General features: G+C 35.2%; 1 protein-coding gene across 2 annotated transcripts; it reads right to left on the reverse strand.

Annotated features, from left to right (window-relative positions):
* Window positions 1-1,202: 1,202 nt before the first annotated feature.
* LOC135610825 (5'-3' exoribonuclease 4-like) lies at window positions 1,203-17,962 on the reverse strand. 2 transcript variants are annotated; one of them, XM_065105790.1, is made up of 22 exons: window positions 17,632-17,962; window positions 15,678-15,780; window positions 15,508-15,584; window positions 15,235-15,426; window positions 14,950-15,069; window positions 14,802-14,864; window positions 13,784-13,909; window positions 13,500-13,664; window positions 13,262-13,339; window positions 11,341-11,427; window positions 9,021-9,101; window positions 6,671-6,766; window positions 6,044-6,114; window positions 5,171-5,299; window positions 4,968-5,044; window positions 4,820-4,860; window positions 4,640-4,714; window positions 4,393-4,547; window positions 4,187-4,291; window positions 4,002-4,077; window positions 2,366-2,445; window positions 1,203-2,123 (listed from the first exon to the last, which is right to left on the reverse strand). In XM_065105790.1, the coding sequence occupies exons 1-22, from the start codon at window positions 17,836-17,838 to the stop codon at window positions 1,415-1,417; spliced, it is 2,913 nt and encodes a 970-aa protein (XP_064961862.1). In that variant the 5' UTR covers window positions 17,839-17,962; the 3' UTR covers window positions 1,203-1,414. The 2 variants fall into 2 exon arrangements, with proteins under 2 accessions (XP_064961862.1, XP_064961861.1); XM_065105789.1 differs by having other exon boundaries at window positions 1,203-2,129.
* Window positions 17,963-22,885: the final 4,923 nt, after the last annotated feature.

Raw genomic sequence — 22,885 nt, forward strand, 5'->3', positions numbered from 1 at the left:
ATAACCGAGTGTTCTTGACTGGGAAAGTTTTATCCACCAGCTACTTTGTGGTTTTTTTTTTTTGTGTACATATATATATATATATAGAAATTGATCTTTGTTTTTCTTTTTTTGTCTTTTATGATAGACGGGTACTGGTGATGAGTCATTCGAATTGTTGTATAGAGGACCAACGACTGCTTTTTGCAAAGTTGGTTTCCTTTTTTTCTTTTATTCAGAACAGCTCGGCCAAATAGTTTTGTTGTGGGAACTGCTGTTCCGGATGTAGTTGCCAATGGTTTGGGCGGGACAGAAGATACCCGTCAGCGGTCGTTCCTCTTTTCCCTTTATCCCCTTTGTTGGGGTGGGTTTGTAAGAAGACCAAGTTACGGAACAATCGATCAAATATCATCGATCCTCCTGACAAGTTTGAGTACGTGGATAATCCATTTGGTTAGGTCGCGGGTACACATTGACCTATCTATCCATCCATGTGGCTGAGGGCTTTGACAGCCTAGGCATGACGACAATTATCAGGGGCATCATGAGAAGCAAACGGATGCCTTTCTCAACCCAGCTGAATAGCTGAATGGGATTCTATGGAGGACGTCCGCTCGGATGTTGAGCATGACAGCCAATTATCAGGTCAGTTTTTTCTTTTTTCTCTTCTTTTTGCAATATGCTGTCACGCTGCTGCTTCCACCGAGATGATGGTAACCGCAGGACCCGAATTCTTCACTTCGTTAACCGCACACACTATGCCTTCCTTTAAACTGCTAGAATGTCCATGCGGATTGCGGGGACTAAGACCGATGGCGCGTTTCCACGTTGGGACATTCAGCAAGCGGCATGGGGACCACAGTGACTGGTGGGTGGGTGCTATGGGAAGACCCGCTCGGAGCAAACGGCTCTGTTTCTGGTTGCGGGTTGGAGCCTTGCAATTAAAATGCTAAATTAGCCAGCGCCTGATTTATGTACCGAAACCAAGAAAGCATCCAACTTGAACCGAAAACAAAGCTAAGTGAATGAGACACAAAATTGAGTTATCCTTCATTTGAAACAAGCTACTTTCGAATTTGCTAAGAGCTTTTAAACCATTAACGACATCCGTAAAACGGGTATACATGTCTTCAATGATTTCATTTGGTTTCATTCAAAATAATTTAAAATCATGCATTAAAAGATTTATTCGATATCAAAGATAAATAAACGCACAGGATAAGTAGAGTAGAAGATGTGAAAACAAGATCATTGCGCAAGTCCTACCACTTTGCATTCGTACAACGTGATCGGGGATACAGAGCCAACAAAATGAAAGCCAAATGACAGAGTTCATGCTATCATATACTAGGTTACACTGGAGCATACCCCCGAGACATATAGGTTACAACACTAGTACATCATAACGAGGTGAAGGTGCTAACGTATCAGGCGTTCACTGCTGGGTGCTTGAATCTGGTGGCTCTTGCGGCATTTGTAGCTTTATCCGGTAAACCTTGTTCGCCTGTTGCTGCTTGTCGTTTGGACTCCTAGAGGATATCTCATGTCTGCCAAATCCACCAGCATGATTACCTCTGACCAGAGGCTGTTTACTTGGCCATTCCATGGGCTCTTGCCGACTAACAAACCCACCCCCAAACCCCCTCATCATTTGCTTATCAATCCAGTCCATGGGCGGGAATGGTGGAGGCGGGCCAGCATTCTGGATCAGCTGTTGTTGATGGTACGAAGAGCCCCCAGCATTCGGCATCTGCGGGTGTGGTTGCACCTTTGGGCCCTCTCCCACTGTCAGACGCGACATTTCTGTTCTTATACTATCATGCTGGCCCTGAGAATTTGACATCCCCTGCATCCTTATGTTTTGTCTACCAAATTGAGCACCATCATGAAATTTAGGCCTGGAGTTGGAGAAACCCAGAAAACTACTGCTAGAATACTGATGGTAATTTGAATCCTCAAAGAAGCCTCTTTCATATCCCAATGGTCCAGCTGGCCTGGATTTGTTGCCAAAATTTGGAACGTTGCGGTATGGTGTGTCAAGCAAGCCAGTATTATTGTTCGATCTGATTTGTAGAGAGTTTTTAACAAGACGATGAGCTGCTTCTCCAAGGAGATGGCCAGACAGCGCTCCAGACACCTGAGGCCTGAAACTAGGATCCAACACATCACCATATCACAACTGTACAAAGTTATATTGGTAGCATTATATAACAAGTTTTTGTTAAGCCTCCTAATGAAGGTTTTTTATCTGTATCATCAGCAAGCCATATTCTTTCTAAAGCTGAAGCCTTGATCCCTATTTGGTGCCCAGAATCCATCTCATAGCACAGCTATATATAAAATCATCAATATGCAGGGAATAAATAACTATAAAGTGTTCATTCACCTCTCCCTACTTTGACGCCGTCCATTGTTGTCTTCGTGCCACAACATGGGGAAAGGTTTGATGTCTTGATATCTCAAAATCTGTCAAAGCAGGTTTAACATGAGTATTAAAGTGGGGCATCGCATATCAATATTTTTCACTTCATGGTAAGAAATCAAGCTCATTATAGAGGTAAGATTAATTGGTCCAGAAAATATAATGAGAAAGTAAATATAACCATTGCAAATGACTTGTTTAAGTATCTAGTGGCACTACCCAAATAGATAGCTCTACATATATGGCATATATAAAATATGTTTGATAAACAGAAAATATCTTTGATAGAAACATTTTGAACAAATAGATAGCTCTACATATATCGCATATATAAAACTGGAGTAAAATGCACCCTTGCCATATGGCAAGCATAAAAATTTGATTTTTGCTGGCTGTAGAAGGTGGCGTGCACCAAGGTTCGCAATACCGTACCGTACCAGAGTTTCGATCTGGGTTCGGTACCGGTACGGTACGGTATAACGCTCGGTACACCCAGGTGTACCGAGCGGTATATTCAGGCATGCCGAGGACTGTAGCAGTGCTATACTACTACAATGTCGGAACGGTAACATATGGTCCGCGTACCGAAAGTCTGTCGGACCGGTACATACCGCCCGTACCGGGCGGTACGGACCGGTACTGCAAACCATGGCGTGCACCATTCTGGTGAACAGTACTGCAAGTGACTATTAAATGTGTACAGGAAACCTACATCTTTCTAAGGTAATAAGATATAATAAGTAAATAAGAACGGAAGGATGTTGTTAAAATTCATTTTTACTTGGCTATTTTTAAAACCCATGTGTTTTATGACTCCTCTCCATGTTTCTCCATGCAAATCCCATTTCCTGTGTTTCTCAAACCCTCCTAGCCCTATGTCGTCAAGTTTCTTCGCCATATATACTGCATACTTGCATTCTGGTGGTGGATTGACACTTTGACAGTACTCCATGTTGACAAAACTATATATTCGATAGTGATACGAAATTATCATGATTGTTATCTCAATCTTCAAGCACGCTCAAACTATCTCATCAAAATTCTTCAGCATATATACTGCATACTTCCATTCTGGTAGTGGCTTGACAGAACTCCATGCTGACGAAACTATATCCTCAACAGTGACACAAAATTATCATAATTGTCATTTCATTCTTCCAGAACACTCAAACAACCTTTATGGAGATCTGAAAACGTGGTCACTGCAGCATCTAACGTACGGCTTAATATTACAGTTGCTAAGCTGGCTAACATGATAACCCCAATAAGGAGGTATATCAATGTGGGTAGTGTCTGTATCAGGCATGCCAGCCAGCATGGAAGTTCATGCTTTTGAGCTCCAAGTTATTTATTGCTATCCAAATATGCATTCGTTGCAAATAACTTAAACTCTTCAGTTATCTTTATTGTTTAATTTTACCAGGTCGAGGCAGAATGTATAAAACAATGCTTGTGACATCTAAACTGCCCATTTTCATGCCTCAACCAATCCAATACGAATAATTGTACATGAAAACCAAGCCATAAAAAGACTGATCAGTTGATCAGCTGATCAGTCCAAACAAACAAAAGGATTAACACAATAGTAGTATGGTATTACCTTCATAGGCATTTTCACGCCATCAGGAGGTTCTGGAATGTGTTTGTGGTATTGGGGATTAATATATGTGGCATTCCTGCAAAATAAAGGGTAGAAAGATAAATATGCCAAATACAGTTTTCATGAACATCGAGAATATCTTTCAATGAAACCGAATCCAGTCTAAGATTAATTTAACTACTTACAGGACTCTATTGTTCCCGATGCTGCTTAGGCCTTTAATGGGAGTAGGTATTAATGTACTGTAGCGATTTCTTTCAGACAGACATAGGAACCCATTCATTCCATCACTGAAAAATAATTTTAAAAAAGAATGTATGATAGAAGTTAAAAGTGCAATCATGACCAGAATTTTTCAATGTCTTATATGCAGAAAGCATATCATACAAACCTAAAGCTCGTTTCTATTGGAATACAATATGAAGGCTCTTGAACTGGTAACTGGGAGCACATCCGATATAATAAAGCAACTTGTGCAGCCAATTGATGACCATGGTGAACATATATTATATCAAACATTATCTTATTCCTTGACCTCTCTTCTTCCTGAGAAAGTATTACCAGTGGTCAGTGTTCCAACAGAAATGCTGTGGCTAAAGCTCACACAAATCAAGACCATAAGGAGGAAGTCTCCACACCGTTAAAGTGTCTTCAAGTTTCTTGGTTTCAGCAAGCAAACGTCTCTCGTCAATAAATGGTAATTTTGCAACACCCTAAATTAGAAAGGTTGCTATAAGATAAACTGATAAACTCACTAGAAAGAACTATAGCAAAGACGATATATAACATAAACTACCAAATCAGATGAAATGACTTGCCTGCCATGCGAAGCGTTTGCCATTCATGTCTATTTCTAGGTCTGCATAATTAAAAAACAGCATAAAAAACGTGTTTTTTATTAAGATAGAATTTTTCAAAAAACAACAAGGATTCAAGAAGCAAAAGGTCCAAGTGCTAAAGTTTTACCTTTGGGATAGAAGGAACTTAATGGTGATGTTGGATCAGTCATCAATGCCCCATAATGCTTAGGCAATGCATTTGCGCTACATAAATCATGGAGAGATTACAATTAAACATTGTGTTAATTGTTAAATACAAAATAACTTGCAGTCCGACATTACACTTCAATAGAATACGCAAATATCATAGAAAGTCAGATTTTAACTGACCTAGAAGCTGGTAGTGTTCCCATTAGTTGATCAAATGGCTTAAATGGTTGACCCAGAAAAAACGTGATCTCCAAATCAGCCAAACCTTTAATGTCCGATGCGAAAGGGGCATAATGATATGGGTAAAACCTGAGAGAACAATTACCAGTTTTGATGTGTTTAGAGTGCAGTAAAGTTGTAACCAAGATGCAATTAGATTGATAATGAAGTCCTATGTCAGATAAAAGTTTGATGTTATTTTTCTTGTGAAAAACAGAGGCTATAGCTAGGGAATAATTGTTCACTAATGTATTCTTAGCTGTACTTCGATATGCAAGGTAACTGGTACCCTGATTAACAAACAATACACTTTAATTCTAATCCAAGAAGCCACGTCCAATGCATGATTCCAGAACAACTACAACTTAAGTACCGTAAGTGTCTGAAGAGGGCGAGTGCATATATTTTATCTGTGTTACTGTACCCTTTCTTTACCATGTATGTGTTATTCATTACTATAAAGTTACTCTTACCCTATTGGTCATTTGTATCTTCTATTAAACAGAAACAACTTCAATTGCCTTAAAGAGACAATGCCAAAAAGGTAAGTGATCTGTTATCTGCACTAATTTCTTCTGATGTTATTTACAATCAAATACATCGATAGAAAGTAAACGTTCTGGAAAAATCTGTAAGATTTATTAAAGATAAAGCGGGTTCATAATTTATAACTCAGGACATATAGTTTAAGATAACTAGAATCAAGATTCCAAATATTAAGACAATTCCGACACCAATGACCACACAATTCTCACAAAATTTTGAAATGAACATTAACATAATGCCAAAGAATGTACAGAAGACATATAGTAGTTCCAAAAATCAAATACCAACCACTGCCAAGAGCAGACACCTTGGTAGTAATATCTCATTATCCAGCAAAGGCCTTCAACATATTTCTGGACCTGAGATGTAGAACTACATATCATTAACCTACCAATTAGATATGAAAAAAATTACACTGATGTTGTCTCAGTTGCTCTTCAAATAGGCAAAAAAGACACAAAAATAAAAAATTGTTCCCAGCTTTTATAACGATATCCATGAAGGTATCAAACATATGTTCCAATTAAAACCTTGAAGCAATGGCCTGAAGCATCGAAACATCATATTTCCTTCCATTATAACAACCTCAAACAATTTTAGAAAGCAGCCATTCTGAATACTTCAAAAAATACCGAACGACTGTCAAAGCACATCCTTTTTTATTATCTATGCAGCTTGTTTATCATTTATATTTCTCTGATTTGCATCTTCATTTAGACTTCAAAAAATATGGTTGGCTGAATACTGTTTGCTAAAACAGCAGCAAAGTTTGTTTTGCAACTTTTGGAGCCTGAAATTTTGTAACTGTTTTAGAACTTTTGCCTCTTGGCATTTCAGTGTACAGAGTATGTACTAACGTTGGAAAATTATCGGATGGAATCACGGAAAATTATAATGTACAAACCAGTGACTCACAACATCTCTTTTAACATCGTCAATCAACTTTGGTTCTTTGACTCCAAATTTCTCAGCATAGTATCTCTCCTTGTATCCAGGTTCTCCTAATTTTACCTGAAAAACAGTACATCACAAATAAAATCCAGCTTAGCAACAATTTCCATTGAAATTTACTAGTCATCAATAATTGAACATGGTTTAAGTGATTTGAATAAGCTATCATATTTAGGCCAGTAAAAGTAAGTCAACTAAACATGAGAAAAGTTTATTTTACATGTACTGGTGCAAGCCTGCAACATCACATTTATCCATTAAAATAACTCCAAGTGCAATAAAATGTTACTACCTTAAAGGTATAAATGCATGCTTAGCAAACCATCCAGAGGATTATAATTGAGCTCCTTGAAATGAAGTCAACATGTTTAAGTGGCATATTACAAGAGTAGAATGGGTTAAAAACCATAATTCACAACAATAGGATGCTTCAATATGATGTGACCAAAAAACTCATTTACCTTTCTTATTCATCATCTTTCCTGAAACCCATTCAAAACATGTTACTTTTACGTGTTCTTTAGCTAATAACTCTTACTTTTTTTGTTAACGATATTAAAATTTTAATCTTCAACCAAAGCAGATCAATACCTAATGCCACTACACTTCATGCATTTCACTATTAAAAATTTATTCTGGTTAACCCATCAATGGAACTTTTTGGTGCATATTTCTAATCACCATTTTTTGCTCATAATACTTCCATTTTTATTTCCTCTTAATCCATAAAACTCAAGGACATCAAGCTATGTGCTGCTGAATACTAGCAAAATGTGTACCCCTCCCCATACCTTTCCCATTATTCCTATGATTATTGCAGTGATCTTCAACTGAGAAAAGGTTCATAACGTAAGGAGAGAAACAATGGTCATACAAAAAAAGTTATACATCAAACTTGAACGATGTGGTGGAAAATTTGGCACCATGACAATCCAAAATGGACAAGAATCCAAGTGTCTAATCTGGCAAGGAGACAAAATGGACATAAGTGGACACACAGGACTAAATAAATTTCCAAAAACAATTATATGTTGTAATGTTGTGAGAATGTGAAATACCAAGACTTTTTTAATATGTTCAAAATTAATAAACAATCCATTTATGTTATATATCATTTAACATTGGACTAGTATAATAACCAAGTCTAACAAGTATATATCTAACTCATAAACACATGGACATGTATCCAACATGGCTTGTTGGTGTGGACATGAGTCCACATAACACATAAACACAAGCACTAGCATAGTGCACAACAATGCTTGGTATGAAAAGAAAGCTGCATTATCCCAGCAAATAAAGATATTTTTGTGCCTCAAACCCATGACCCAGCTTGCAAAGAACCAACCTTTGCAATGTCTTCCTGTGCAACAAATAGAGTTGAAAAAGTAAAGCTCTAAACGATGTATTTGTTAAGGAGAAAGATGTAAAAATAGTAGTCTGAAGGAAGTTTTCAACCATAAACAGCCAGGGAGAAAAAGGTTTATCTATACTGTTAAAAGATATAACAGGAATGTCATGTTTATGAAGTGGAATATATATATATATATATATATATATATATATAGAGAGAGAGAGAGGGGGGGGGGGGGGAGGGAGAGGGAGAGAAAGAGACACACACACACATGAATAAAGATCAAAGGAAAAAGTTGAGAGCATTTTAAAGCAAAACAGTGAAAGAAGAATATAGAGAGAAATAGAAATATGATGATTCACTAAGGACTACAGCCACAAAAACAATTATGATCAATAAGACATCAAATTATAATGATTTCAAATTTTCAATCCTCTGCAGTGCATGACCCTTATTTACAGAAGAATGTATCCATACTCAGAGACTTAATTGGTTGCTGCTTATCACTTTTTAAATTTAAAATGATTAGATTTTAACCCTTGGCTTTTAAATTTAGGAATCTAGATATGAACTTATTTTCTGTCTACTAGACACCAAAAGCATCCAAGTGAACCATCCAAAGATGCCCCCCAAACCAGTAGATGTCAACTGATGAAGACTCCAAGTTAAAATAAAGAGCTAATATGCCAGCCCCAAATACTTACAAACTAACTCTAATATTGTTGCTTATTCCAGTGTCTCGTTAGTCTCAGATATATTAAAGGAACCAAACTGATCAAAATTGACAAGCCAAAATCTAATGAAAAGAGCAGTTAACACAAAGTATTCATATCCATATATGTTTGTACATAAATCAATGAACGATATACATGTGTGTATACATGGGTAATGGTCTTAAGTACTGTCTCTAACATGTCCATGAATATCTCATGCCATAACCATATTTACAACCAAGCAAACCTTGTCAGTGTATGCAGATTGAATATCCTCTGAACCCTCTCTTTGCATTTTAAGCTTTATCTCTTCATTATTCTCATATGCCTGCCATCAATCATCAGAATTTCTGTTATTATCTGCAATAGAAAGCACTAATAACAAGATTTATTGAAATTAAAAGAACTTAACATATATCAACAAAAATGTGATAATACCATTCAAAAGAAATATTCTTAATTCAAGATAGAATTTGCTACGTCAACAGTCACAAGTAATTAACAGGTAATATGATAATAATATATTAAGTGAAAGTTACAGTTATTGCATCATGTCAATTGAATGGTATAGTTTGAGTACAAAGCATTATAAAAATATGTCTAGTCTGCAAGCAGTCAAATTTTAGTTAAAATTACCACAAATGGCATTATTGAATTTTTATTTAATATTTCCAGTAATCTCCCGTAAGCCACAGACTAAAAGTCATAAATCAAAAAAATAAACCACAGTATAACTCTGTGGGCAATTAGTCATTCAACAGTTCTAGAACTTGATTAGAGAACGTCATGTTTAACAATAACATAGGTCTTATTTTCAATAAATTAATGACAAAAACTGGTAGACCAAAGAAAAGGCAGAAGCCCAAAACCATCCAGCATACACACCCAACACACGACACTTCTAGATACTTGCTTTAGTTGAATTTAGGCATTTTAAGCTGATAGTCAAAAATCAATAACAAACCCTAGATACCAATAGTACTGTTTATTTCCTGAACAAAATAATTTTAAACATATCCTAAATAAATCCTAATAATCGTACTACTTTCCACCCTTAGTTAACCCAATCAAACTCAATTTTGGAGCTTGAAACAAGCAATGATCAGCAAGATGCTATATTGGACCAGTTCAACAAATTTAATGTGCACATGAGATACAACTATAAACTGCAGAATGTTACACCAAATAGCAAAACAACCCTAAAATCTTTGGCCCAAAAACAAAATTAGAAAAAAATAACCATTCATATGCAAAAGTTGATAATGATTCAAGAGGCCCTAGTGAGTTATTTTACTGATTTATATTATTCTTTGGTTGATCAAGATAATGATTCATGGATGCTTTATTATAAGCTTTTTCCCCTGAGTAAAATAAAGCTATATACAAATCTCTCCTCTCTGTACCATTGTCAATAAATAAAAAAAATTCTATGGTTAATTATCCAGATATAAAACATTTATATGCAAAAGTAGATAATGATTCAAGAAGCCCTAGCTAATTATTTTACTGATTCATATCATTCTTTGGTTCATCATGATAATGATTCATGGGTACTTTATTATAAGCTTTCTCTGTACCATTGTCTCAATAAATAAAAAAATCTATGGTTGATTATCTAGATATAAAACATTTATATGCAAAAGTTGATAGTGATTCAAGTGGCCCTAGCTAGTTATTTTACTGATTTATATCATTCTTTGGTTGATCATGATAATGATTCATGGATAATTTATTATATGCTTTCCCTAAGTAAAATAAAACTATATACAAACCTCTCCTCTCTATACCAATGCCTCAACAAATAAAAAACATCTATGGTTGATTATCCAGATATAAAACGAAACTGATCTTTGGGAATACTTATGTAGCATCATATTCTTCTTTCAATCAGCCTTTCCAAAAATGTCAGTCAAAGAAAATCTCTTATTCTTATAGTTAGGTAATAAAAATTTCTTATTCTATTCAGCATGCATCTTTTCTTATCCTCAATATTTCGTTAAATAAAATAGTCAATCAAACTACTCTTGATCTCATTCTTTCAAACTTCAGAAGTGAAACCATTAAATCCTACAATCCTCTCCAATTTCATCATCTTTAAAGCTTCATTTACCACATTTATTCTAATTGTATGAACAAATATTATCTACAATGACACCTAATTGTCTCAATATTTTTCTTTTACTTTAAACCATTTATCATCATCATTTTTTAATTACATTTTATCTACAAAAAAAAAAGCCAATTTAGCATTTTATATTAAGGTACCACAATCAGAGACATAAGAATCATTCCATATAAGATGTACAACATTTCCTTGCATCTTCTCCATGTGCAAAAAAACCATAGTTCGATAATTGAGATTGTCCTAAGTTACCGTTATATACTAATAACATCCGATAGTAGAAATGTGTTAAAATCAACAAAGAATTCTGCATAAAATGAGCCTCTTTCAAAGAATAAAAGCAATGGTCAAATAGATGCATGCGCTAAAGAGTAAATACATGTTATGTAAATAGCAAGCAATGGGCAATTTGTGCTTTCAAGGTGGCATAAACATAACATTTCACCTGTTGAATGCGAGCCCGCTTTTGAAATATTTGATCTTCATAAACAGCAACTGACTGAATAAAGTGTTCCACCCTATCCAATGAAACCTAGATGCATGGAAGTATCAGATGTTAGTGCAAATTTGATGCTGCACATTAATAATATCAGCTTATTTCTCAAATACAACAACAAAGCCCCTAAAAGAAGAATTATATAATAAAAAATATTATTACTAATTAGTTTTTGGAGAACCTTCTGAAGAAGATTCAGAAGACTGAATAAACTAGGGCCCACTGACATTTAAACTCAGGTTCAGCATTCAATGTCCTAACAGCAAGACCATTGGACCATGCAGTAAAATTTCAAAATACACGTACAAAAAATCAATAGCAGTACAGTAGTAAAATTTAAATTTTTTATAATGGTAATATTGTTGGAAGAGAAGTACCTCCAGTTTCATCACTTTTGAGGCATATTATTTACTAATTCATGTCATCCTTGCACCTAATTTCTCATTAATAACATCTTTCACCTAGATATATGTTGAGGTACAACTGATGTTTCATAACTATAGGAATAAGATGTTTGGCTGTGGGTAGACATTGAATAACAGAAATCCTTGTTTTTCCTGAAGAAAATGTTTGAAACTTTGACATATGTTCAGCTGATGCTGCAAGTACAACTGATCTGCCAGCAAAAAACCATGCTGAGCAGAGCCACTAGATCAATAAAAACACTAGAAAAATTGAGACTTTTTATGTTATATGAGTGACTGAACAAAAACTAGAAGAGAGATCAAAAGTTAAACTGAATATAAATGCCTCCAAATCAAGATTCCAGAGAAACAAGAAAAATACAGCCTAGCACTTAATAAGACAATAGTGGTACATAAAGGATAAGAATTGTATACACAGCAAATGGTTCATGGTGCGCAGACCAATACGACATCCTAAAAACTTAAGTTGCAAGGTTTTTGCTTATCTGGATCTTTGTTGCTACAGGGTCAATATCAATAATCCAAAATATAGTGATCTGCTGTTTGCAACAGGGTTACCACTCATGACGAATCAAGGTCTGGCGACCAATCGAAAATACAATGTCTAATGTAAAGAAGGAAACAAGACCAGAATAAAGTTGGTCTCCACCACGGCAAAAAATTCTTGAGAATTTTCAACATGCTATTTAAGCTTATGTTTCATAAATTTAAAACAGAAATTTTGTAGAACAAGCAGTAAGTATGATGTTTGACGATCATGTATCAGCAAAGGACTCAAATCCGAGGGAATTCATCCAAAAGCTAAGACTTCATTAGCGGCAGCAGGTATGAATGAAGAAAATTGAATGGTTAGATTTTCAGGTAGATGTTTCCCCGCTGTACACAATTTTTTTATTATTTTTACCTCCTCCAACTGTACTGGAAACTTAACTGCTGAGGGATGCCATGTAAATATCAAACATTCGAATCGTTTTTGGTGGATGTGCCTTTTTGCCATATAGCACATCTTGCATCCACGTCTCCTGGTAGCCTAACTACTGGAGATGATATCGTGTTCACCATCTCTATTAAGATTGTTGGATGACACAAAGAATTAAAACAGTAAAATCAGGCGTTGCCTTCATTATATACTTCATCTAGGATTGATTAATTCTGGATAAAAAATCTATGCAATAGATGCTGAATTAGGAAGTGTGGAACCCAACCATCTAAGCCGAATGAGCAATATAGGATTGCCATCAATGGAGCAGAAGCGAAACACATACCTTACAGGCATTCTGTAAAAAGTCAACTCTTAACTAAGTGAACATTCAATTCATAAATGGAAAAATATTGCACGTCATATTTAAAGTTGTGTGTAATTTAGCATACTTGACATTTTGAATAATAACCACTTGAAGAAACCATGTATCCAGGTAATAGAACAGCAGTTGGAGAGAAATTACCTCACCAGAATCTGTGAGGTAACCACCCATCGCTATAAACTCCCTTTTATAAACAAACATAAGAAGATTTATTGCACCCTGCAGCATCAAAGTCATCTTTAGCATATGCATAGACACTAGGTCTCCTAATTTTATAAAGATTCTGATAGATCATCTGAAATGTGTGCAACGATCTAAAACGTAAAATCCAAAAGGAACAAAGACCAAACAGGAGAAGAGGACTCAGTAGGCTACCAACCTCGCGAATCTCCAAAGTGGGCATATGTGGGAGAAAGTCATTTCCAACAAAAAAACATAAAAAGACAAAATCATCCACAAGCCGTTCAAAGTTGATTGCAAATGGAGCATCACATATTTCCAGGTCATTCTCCAAGTACTCTCGCAAAACCCAGATGTTAAGAAACTGTGGACACAATAAAAAACTTAGTGTACAAGGACATATTGATCATAACATGCAATAATTTATGACCGATGAATCGAATAACCAGGTCATGTGACATATTTCATTGTTTAGTATGCTACCTGATATTTCTTTTTGTAAATAGGTGTACCATCTGCAGACTTCTTATCTTCTCTACAGTCAGCTGCAAGATGTCCAATTTGACCACAACTGAAGCATTTCTCCTGTTGCCCTGGCATGGATATCACCTGTAAAGTCAGTTGCAAAAACTTCTAGTTAACATATAGCTCAGTCAAATGTGGACTGAAGCAATAAAAGATGTTTGTCCATGTACATAAATGCATGTACCGGGCAGTACCTGATATGAATGCATGTACAAGCAAATACCTATATTGTTACACATGCATAAAATTTACATACTATGCATATTCATATCTTAAAGTCTGCAGAACATGGATACTTTAAATTGCTTCATATATTCATATTGGGTAAGTACGGGATAAGATACTTGTCAGATACTTCTTTAACATGCATCAGATACTTCCTCAAAGTATTCAATTCTTTTTCAAATAATTGTTAAAAGAATTATACACTTCTCAGATGACTGCGATAAATTTAACAAGTACTTGTTTAGAATACATTGTTTTCTTGAATGCTGATGTTTTAATTATTCTACATGAGATGGCTATATGACAAGATCGATTATTTTCCTAACAGTTATATTGGATGTCAAATTATTACTAATAAAATTAATGTGCTTATTTATTTTATATCTTCTCTACATTCTCTAAGTATCATGTCATAGAAAATAATTTATTTCACAATGAATAAATATGGATGCCAATCATTTTTCATCACTGATCATCATACATAACTGCACAATCTAACACTCCCAAGTATATGTGAAACTTTGTCATACATTATGTGTCTGAAAGCATTTCTCTTGCTCTATCTTTGTTATAAAATATCCTATTTCTTTAAAAAATTCATTCATCAAATTGTTCATAGTTCATAACATCTTGTCATAACGGCATCCCGTATCTATATACTTGTGGCTAGGAATACAAAAGCATGTCATTAGAGATACTTAACTAATGAAATGTTGATCCATGTCAGAATCACAGGACAAACTTTGCATACCTCACGTAAGATCGAAAAATGGACCTCATGAGTTGCCAAAGAAAGCATGATCAGATCTGCATCCTGCAAAATAGTAGAGCCATATTAAGAAAACAGATAAACAAATACATAAAGGGAAACTGCAAAAAAAGTCAGCAATTATACACACCAGGCCATATAAACAATGGCGTGTGTTCGGGTTGAAACCAGGAAGACTGCGTTGTAAGCGGATGTATGACATAATTTTGTGTTCACCCTCTCCAGGCACATTTGCATCAGACAATATAACCTTCAAATAATCACCCAATGCACATCTCCATGAAAACAATTACAGAATAGTTTCCTGAAATCAAGTGATTGACGAAATAAAACCAGCAATGATTACATCGCTGAGCAAGGGAAACTATATGACCCTAAATCATGCATCAAGTACTTGATACAAGCAGGTTAACACCTTAATTGACTGCCATCCAGGGGTGCAATTCAATCTCAAATGCACATAATACTGGAGTGCAACGGAGAGGACAGCCATGAACTCAGTCCCCGGAGTTATAACATTTGAATCTGCTGTCTCAGGCTTCTCCGTAGGAAACAATTTTCTTCCTTCAGACTCAAACTCTTCTCTCAATCTTTCCTCTTCAGCCGCCTGGGGAATGCACCGAGTTGGTATTTACATGTTAAAGAGAGCCACAGTAATTCTTGCCAACAACAATAAGATTCTACTTACTGCCTCAGCTGCATCTTTTGCAGCTCTAAAACGTCGGGAACGTTGCTGATTCATCTTAGCCCTTGGAGCGACACCATCTGAAGAAATTCAGAAAAGTATATAATCCAGATAAATTATGCTGCAAAGACAGCCAACCATGAAGACAACACATAAGAATCTATGCCGCTCACCTATTGCCATATACAACAGCTTTCGGGGACGTACGAGTCCAAAGAGATGATCTATATAGTCAAAGATGGACTTGAAAACATCATCATAAGTAGCAGGCAAAGGCTGCACGTACAAAGAACGTTAATCACTCAATGTGGCAATAATTGATTAGACGGTATATGATGTTCTCAATTTCACAATATGTAAGGCAGTAGCTTTCATAACCAAATGATATATTCAGCTCTTTGTTTTGAAGAATATAATACATGACTTTACGCAAGCTTTTTCATTTTAACAGTACACTGCTTCACCAGGTGAAAATTTACATACATCTAATCAGCAATTTTTAGGTTTCTATAGAATAGTGGAATGAATTATTAGACTATGTTCATAACTTATATTGCTTGTACTTGTAGCAAAAACCTGTCTGTGCAATTACTTAATCAATGTTACAACTGCTTTTTGATATGAAAAGTAAAGTAAGTTTAAATGCAAATCCACTACTGTAATTACTGTTGTTTAACCCATTTCTATACCTTACAAAGCACCTGAAGAAACTAGTGATGATGATGCAACAGCTGCAGATTCTATGGAGAAACACATTGAACCAAGCAGCCAACAAGGAAGGACATGACAGCATTGATAGCTGAAGAATATGAACTAGTGCTGCATTTCCCAAGGTCTTAAGTTTTGTACTAAACATTAAGGCTGCATCATACTTGAAATAGGAAACAGCATTCAGACAGGGAGAATGATTGCCTAAAGAGAAGGATTCCAAGTCATAAGCAATTCCTATATTAATTATGATAATTGATACTTTAGGCATGTTGTTCAGTCGTAATTCAAATAACCCACTGTCTAGGAACTTTCACTGACACGAACAACATGGACCAAATTGCTAATTCCCAAGTTATCAGTAGTATGCCACTCAAACTTTATGCAAAAAATAGTATCCTTCCTTGACTCCCAATTAGTGACTATCTCAATTAAGCACCTAGACAATGGGTTAGCATATTGATCCCAAATCACTACCTCCAGTAGAGGAAAGTTTTGTCATACCGATACTATGAACAGAAATTTCCTTCCCTCACCAACCAATTATTGTACTAGCACTTCTTTCTGACTTGCATTCAGCTTGTGCCAGATCGAATTGCTAAGGCAATTAAATCCATGCATGACACCAAAGAAGTAGGCTATTGTCACTCATTTAACTAGTCAAGCTTTCCTTTCTTGACCACAGCAAATTTTCCAGTCAATAGCATTGCATTTTGGTCAACCTTTGTGAAGATTCCTCAAGAGAAAATTTTATTTCTGTAAGTTTCAATTAAGGACTCATTCTTTTAAAGGAACTATTGGCCCATGTGTCACAAGAACCTTGAATTCTTTGTATCACCATCTAACTGGTTCATGCAACATGCTAAACATCCAATTAACCTTCTCATATTTGTGGTACCTTATATCAAAGGCCTTCAGACAATATCAAGAAACTTGCTATTCCAAATCTTCAGTGCTATTTCTTGAAAGTTCATATGCTAATGAAAACAATGGTTTTAAGCTTATCATAGGTGGGCATGATGAGCAATCATTTGGACCTGAACCATAACAAACATGCAAAAACACATAATTAAAGACCACAAAATAGCCGGTTGACTTAGTATTCACTTCGTGTGCTATCACAAAACCAACCACGGCCCGAGCACAAACATTAAATCAACTTGATTCGTTCTAAGCACGCCGCAGTATATAGATTTATGGATGCGTTCCTGATTCAAATAACTCGTAACCTAGAAATTTGTTGTTTCACCTCATCTACCCAAGATCTAAAAGCTACCTACCAAAATGTTTCATACAGACAATCACGGATATCCTTTATCTACGTCGATAGCATCATCAAATCTGCATCTATATTCCTCACGCGAAAGCAAAAATATAGGGCAAGAAGCAAATGACCCAACAGAAGAGGAGCATGCTCACCCTTCCATCGGGGTGGAAGCAGGGGTGGATGATGCCGTTCATGTCCAAGTAGAGATTGTCGAATTCGAAGCCGTTAGGGTTAGGCTCGGTGAGATCCAAGGGAAGGGGGGCGCCGCCCATGCCCTCGGCGGGCTCCTGCTCGATCACGTCCGAGATCGAGAGCGGGTAGCGATCGGCGAGCCATCGGTAGAAGGCCGGAACTCCCATACCTCATCCTCTTCTCTCTGGCTCGCCCTCGTCTCGAGAACTCGCGATCGCCTTCTCGGTCTCGACGACTGGAGGGCACGGGAGAAGAGGAAGGAAAAAGGAAAGAGCGAATGGATGGGAGCGCCGGACCGAACCGAGGAAATAATTTGTTAATGCCTGTGCTGAATAACTAAATTACCCTCGGCCAAAAGTCGGTGAGAGATGCCGTCATCGCCGATCCCCTCAGGGGTAATTTAGTCTATGTGAGGTCGGATATCCTTAAATGTATGTATCTGCCACCATGAACTTTAGCTGATCGTCTTAGGGGTAATTTAGTCTATTCGTGGTTGGATATCTTTGCATATATTCTCCTTCCTTTAATACTCATCACAAGCCTAAATGACCTAATTTTCATCATTATAATTGAATTTGAGGAATGCAAATAAATAAATATATTTGTATTTTTTATTCTATTTTCCTTTAGACTCTTTTACTTCACCCATATCTCTCTCCACGTTGTGTTTTAATTGCAAAAAAGCAAAGACAATACATATGTGTATATTATATTATAAAGCATGGGTTTCTTATGAAATTACTTTTATTTATTCAAAATGGACATCTAAGGTTATTTTGAAGATATAAATCTTTTTTGTTATAAATAGTTTGTAATAAACTGTGCATATGTGCACGTAGAAAAACAACAAAATGACTCCAATATTTTCTAAATCAAAATGACTCACAAAATATTGTCATAATTGCATGCATGTCCCGAGATATCTCCAGTTAAAATGTCTTGTAATTACACAAGTTATTTTCTCTCCTCTTTCTTTACCATCCATCATAATAATTTTCTTACCATCAGAATCAAAGGGACCTAATAAATAACATCTTATTCTTTTAATCAAGATGAAGTTTCCATATTTAACCCAGCTCAGAAACTTTTGTCATCCATCATATCTCTTTGAAATTTATATTTGCTCAATAATGATAAGTCGTAATGTTTTTATTTTATTTATTTTTTAATTGATTTTATCATGAACACAAGGTAAGATATTTTAAATCTTAAACCTTTCATTTCTCAAGTTTATTTAAAAATAAAAATATGATTATCTATTAATCGTTAAAAAAATAGTAGAATGAAAGTCGATAAATAATAATAATAATAATAATAATAATAATAATAATAATAAACAGATGGACCGGATGATAAGCTTGATAACTTGAAAATGGTTGGTATACATTTAAGTTTACAGATGGATCAATAAATATCGAACATTTGAAAATGAAGGTATGGCTATAAGTCTATATCTGGATCAATAAATATTGATCGATACAGTTCGTGCAAGACGAGGCCATTGTACCCTTCAACAAGCCTATACACAGAAAAATTAGTGGTTCGAACTCCATTTTGCTCCTATCTGTAAGTTCGTTAAATCAAAATAAGTATTTGCCATGATTAAATATAAATTTTAAACTTCGGGCAGTATTTAATTTAATATTCATTCGATATAAAATTTGTATGTACTGTCCGAGTTTCATACATATTAAATTATAATTAACCTATCAATAAAAGCATAAATTATAATATATATATATATATATATTATTCACTTAGTGACATGATTTAAGATATTCTCTCTCCTCTATAAACTATCACTTGCACTCATTCAATCAATTTGATTTAAGATCTAAGTTTATTGGTGGTTCTCGATTTACACCAAGATTTATAATCAGGATGAAGTCAATTTGTCTTTGTAATTTGGATTGACAACTAACTTTGGAACTCAAATTTGGATAGTTGAAATTATTTATGAAATAATACAATGAATTTTTGTCATTTGAATCAGTACTTAATTTATTGTCGGTATCCATAAACCCTAATTTCCTATGGCCACAAAAATAGCCAATAAATTATTATTCATATTTGAATTATATTGTTCGCAAACAAATCGAGTTGAAATTAATTTGAAATTTAAAACTTTGTTTATCAATTATGTAGACGATTGGAGCATTCGATTAGGATTCGACTAACTAGAATTTGATATTATACATGTATAGAAAGAGAAGAAACATATTGAGCTCCAAGAACAAAAAAAAAAATGATCAAATTAATTTTAGACCTAAATTTACTTTCATTGGGTTACCCAATTTAACATATACACATTTAAGTATTTTTTATATTTTAATTTTATAATATATTACAATAGATATAGTTTAACTTATGTGGTTAATATGTATCACTTGTCGTATGGGAGAGATATATATTATGATTTTTTTTTCGATTCTTAAGTTTTTTTTTATGTTATCTCCAAAATAATAAGTGCTTATGTTATTAAAATAATAAAGGCTTATCTCTAGCTAACACTCACCCAAAAATGGGTTAACTAATCATAACTATGATTATTATTAGTTAATTCAAATTAAAATATCAAAAATATATATTTAATTTCTTATCTGCACAATAGATTTAATGTCGGTATATAAAGATTAACATAGGACGCGTATGCAGGTGTTTTTGTCTTCCCGAGATAGTGAGATTTGATAGATGATGTGTATCTTTCCTATTTTTCTTGTGAATTATTAGGTGAAGTGCATATAAAATCAAATCATCGTTTAACCCATAAGGAAAAGTCATCACAAACATCCAAACATATATTTGGAATGTTCAGACAATATTATTCGGATTTTGGACAACTCTACAAACCTCAAACAAAAGTTAAAATCGAATATTAAATTATTATCTCCTTTGTACATTAATCATTTGCCATCGGCTACAAGTATACAATTGGTAGAATTGGGGTTGGGGTATTATTATTATTATACAAGAGATATTACAAGCAATATTATAAATAAGAAAGGTCAAATTGAGCCTTTCTCCACATATATCCTCCATTATTGCTAGGAACTTATACATCTATAAACGCCCTAACATCCCTACATTGTGCCTTTAATTAATATGAGCATTATTAATATTTTAAACTTCTGATATAATTTATATTTGAATTAAAATCGTGGTTTCTTAAAGTGAGTTTTTATTAATTGATATTCGATGGAATAGGATGTTTTTATGACAAAAGCGATAAGTCATAACATCCTTACTATTTGGAGGAATCGGTAATGTTAATCTATCGTCCGTCGTTGAATTTCAAATAAAATTATCTAGAGGTATTTAAAATTTTATTTATAATCTATATTTTTTAAGTTGTCCATTGCCTTTTATCATTCTAATTTTTTTTCATATTTCTAAATATGATATATATGTCTGGTTAGCATATGTTCATATTATTATGAATTATTTTTCTTAATTATATTTTTGTTAGATTTACAAGTAATTAATTATTCATATATTCTTTTATGCTTCCTTAGTAACTCTCAAATATCCATCTAAATATATTCATTTTAGTCACAAATTATTCGATATTTATATCTGTTATATAATTTTACATTATGCCTGGGGAGTCAGCTCGGTTCAATCTTGAAAGCATAAGATCGCCTGCGTGGGTGCTTGAGGTGAGAGCAAGGAGATCGGGTCGGGATTGGCGCCTTCTGGATTGACCCAAGGTAGAGCTGGGGAGCCACTTCCGCATGGGATTCCCACACACTAACCGATGACTACAAGGGGATTCCCGACTCGACCTCTCTAAAGCTAAAATTAGAATTAAATGGGTCTAAAGGTATTTTGAGTGTCCGAGGCCCGATCCCCTAACATTGACTAGGGGGGTCGATATTATACTTATCATAAGGAGTCGATCGTACTCAGATCGCTAATGGCTGCCGATACTCCAAGCGACCAGAACATATTCTCTGGACAATGCGAGTCAACTTGCACTGTTTCATGACATGCGACATCGTCTTGTATGACCTTGAGTGGCATGGGCACGGTTGTATTTTGCTACGAGGACGCTGCGTCCCTTCAAGTTCATACATGCGCATGCACCTCTTTGGTATTGAGGTGCGGCTATCGACTCCAAGGCGCCACCACGTTGGCTTTGAGGCACCACGTCAACTTCAAGATATCACACCAACTCTTAGGTGACTGTTGTTAGTTATAAGTATCTTATAAGTTAAACATATGAGTGATGACATATATAATATGTTGCACGATATCTTTCGGTTATTATTATTATTATATTCTTTTTATTTTTTATCATGTGATGAATATATCTTGTGATGTCCTTGAATCTATGCAATAAGAATTGGATCATGATGAGATATGATAAATGAGACCAAATCGTATTTAAACAAAGATAACTAAATATTCTCAATCATAAGTTATTCGAAAGGGACATCGATATAATCGAACAGACCGGTATATTATATACCCATCTATATAATAGAGGCAACTAGTCTCATAGCTACTTGTGTGGGGATATTATTTTTTTCATATGACTAGCATGATGAAGATCCAGTACCCATTAAGACAAGATCCATTAGGGTAAGTAAAGATGACTCTTTATGTATAAGAGTTAGGGCTTAGAGGACTATAGGCTAGACCCCTGCTATCACCATTTCATTCATCTCCTCCCTTCCCCTTCTCTAATGTCAGAGGACAGCAAGAGTGATCGATCCCTCCTTGGTTGCTGCGGTGTGGTGGTGCGCATATGTGAGGAAAAAATGTACTGCACGAAGAGCTGCCTCATTGTTGCATCTGCTATGTGGATCACCGCTAGAGCGAAGTTTGCGAGAGCTTCTTCGTCCATGGACCGAGATATGCATATTATGGGATATACAATCTCCCTTATGTGAGAACATCTCAACGACTTTATGCAGTTATGCAGTTTCATCGCTTTTGAGTTTTACACTCCCAATCTTCACACGGTGATTAGATAAGATTATTTTGAAAAATTAATTTTTATCTTTATTTTCTACTGTGCATGTGATGCTCTTTACAGTTTATCAATTACCGTCGATCATTGTCATATGGGTAGTATTAGAATATTCCCTATCATTCTCTCCCCCCACAAAAGCATGTCCCGGGTTCCTCATGGGGGGCTCGGGGTACATCTTTTGTGTTGTGGGTAATTGAGGTATTTTCTTTTCGGTTGGATCAGCGGTGTCTTCAGGTGCC

This window comes from Musa acuminata, chromosome BXJ2-4 (genome assembly GCF_036884655.1).
Source record: "Musa acuminata AAA Group cultivar baxijiao chromosome BXJ2-4, Cavendish_Baxijiao_AAA, whole genome shotgun sequence".
NCBI classification, from domain to species: domain Eukaryota; kingdom Viridiplantae; phylum Streptophyta; class Magnoliopsida; order Zingiberales; family Musaceae; genus Musa; species Musa acuminata.

Bases quoted from the DNA above. Each gene is read 5' to 3' on its own strand.
- LOC135610825 (XM_065105789.1), bottom strand. From the start codon at position 17,838: ATGGGAGTTCCGGCCTTCTACCGATGGCTCGCCGATCGCTACCCGCTC. The intron at 6,767-9,020 runs GTTTGCTTGGTT...ACTGTTTTTCAG, and splicing joins AATCTGCATACACTGACAAG to GTAAAATTAGGAGAACCTGG. The intron at 4,861-4,967 runs GTAAAACTTTAG...TTAATTATGCAG, and splicing joins AAGTTCCTTCTATCCCAAAG to ACCTAGAAATAGACATGAAT.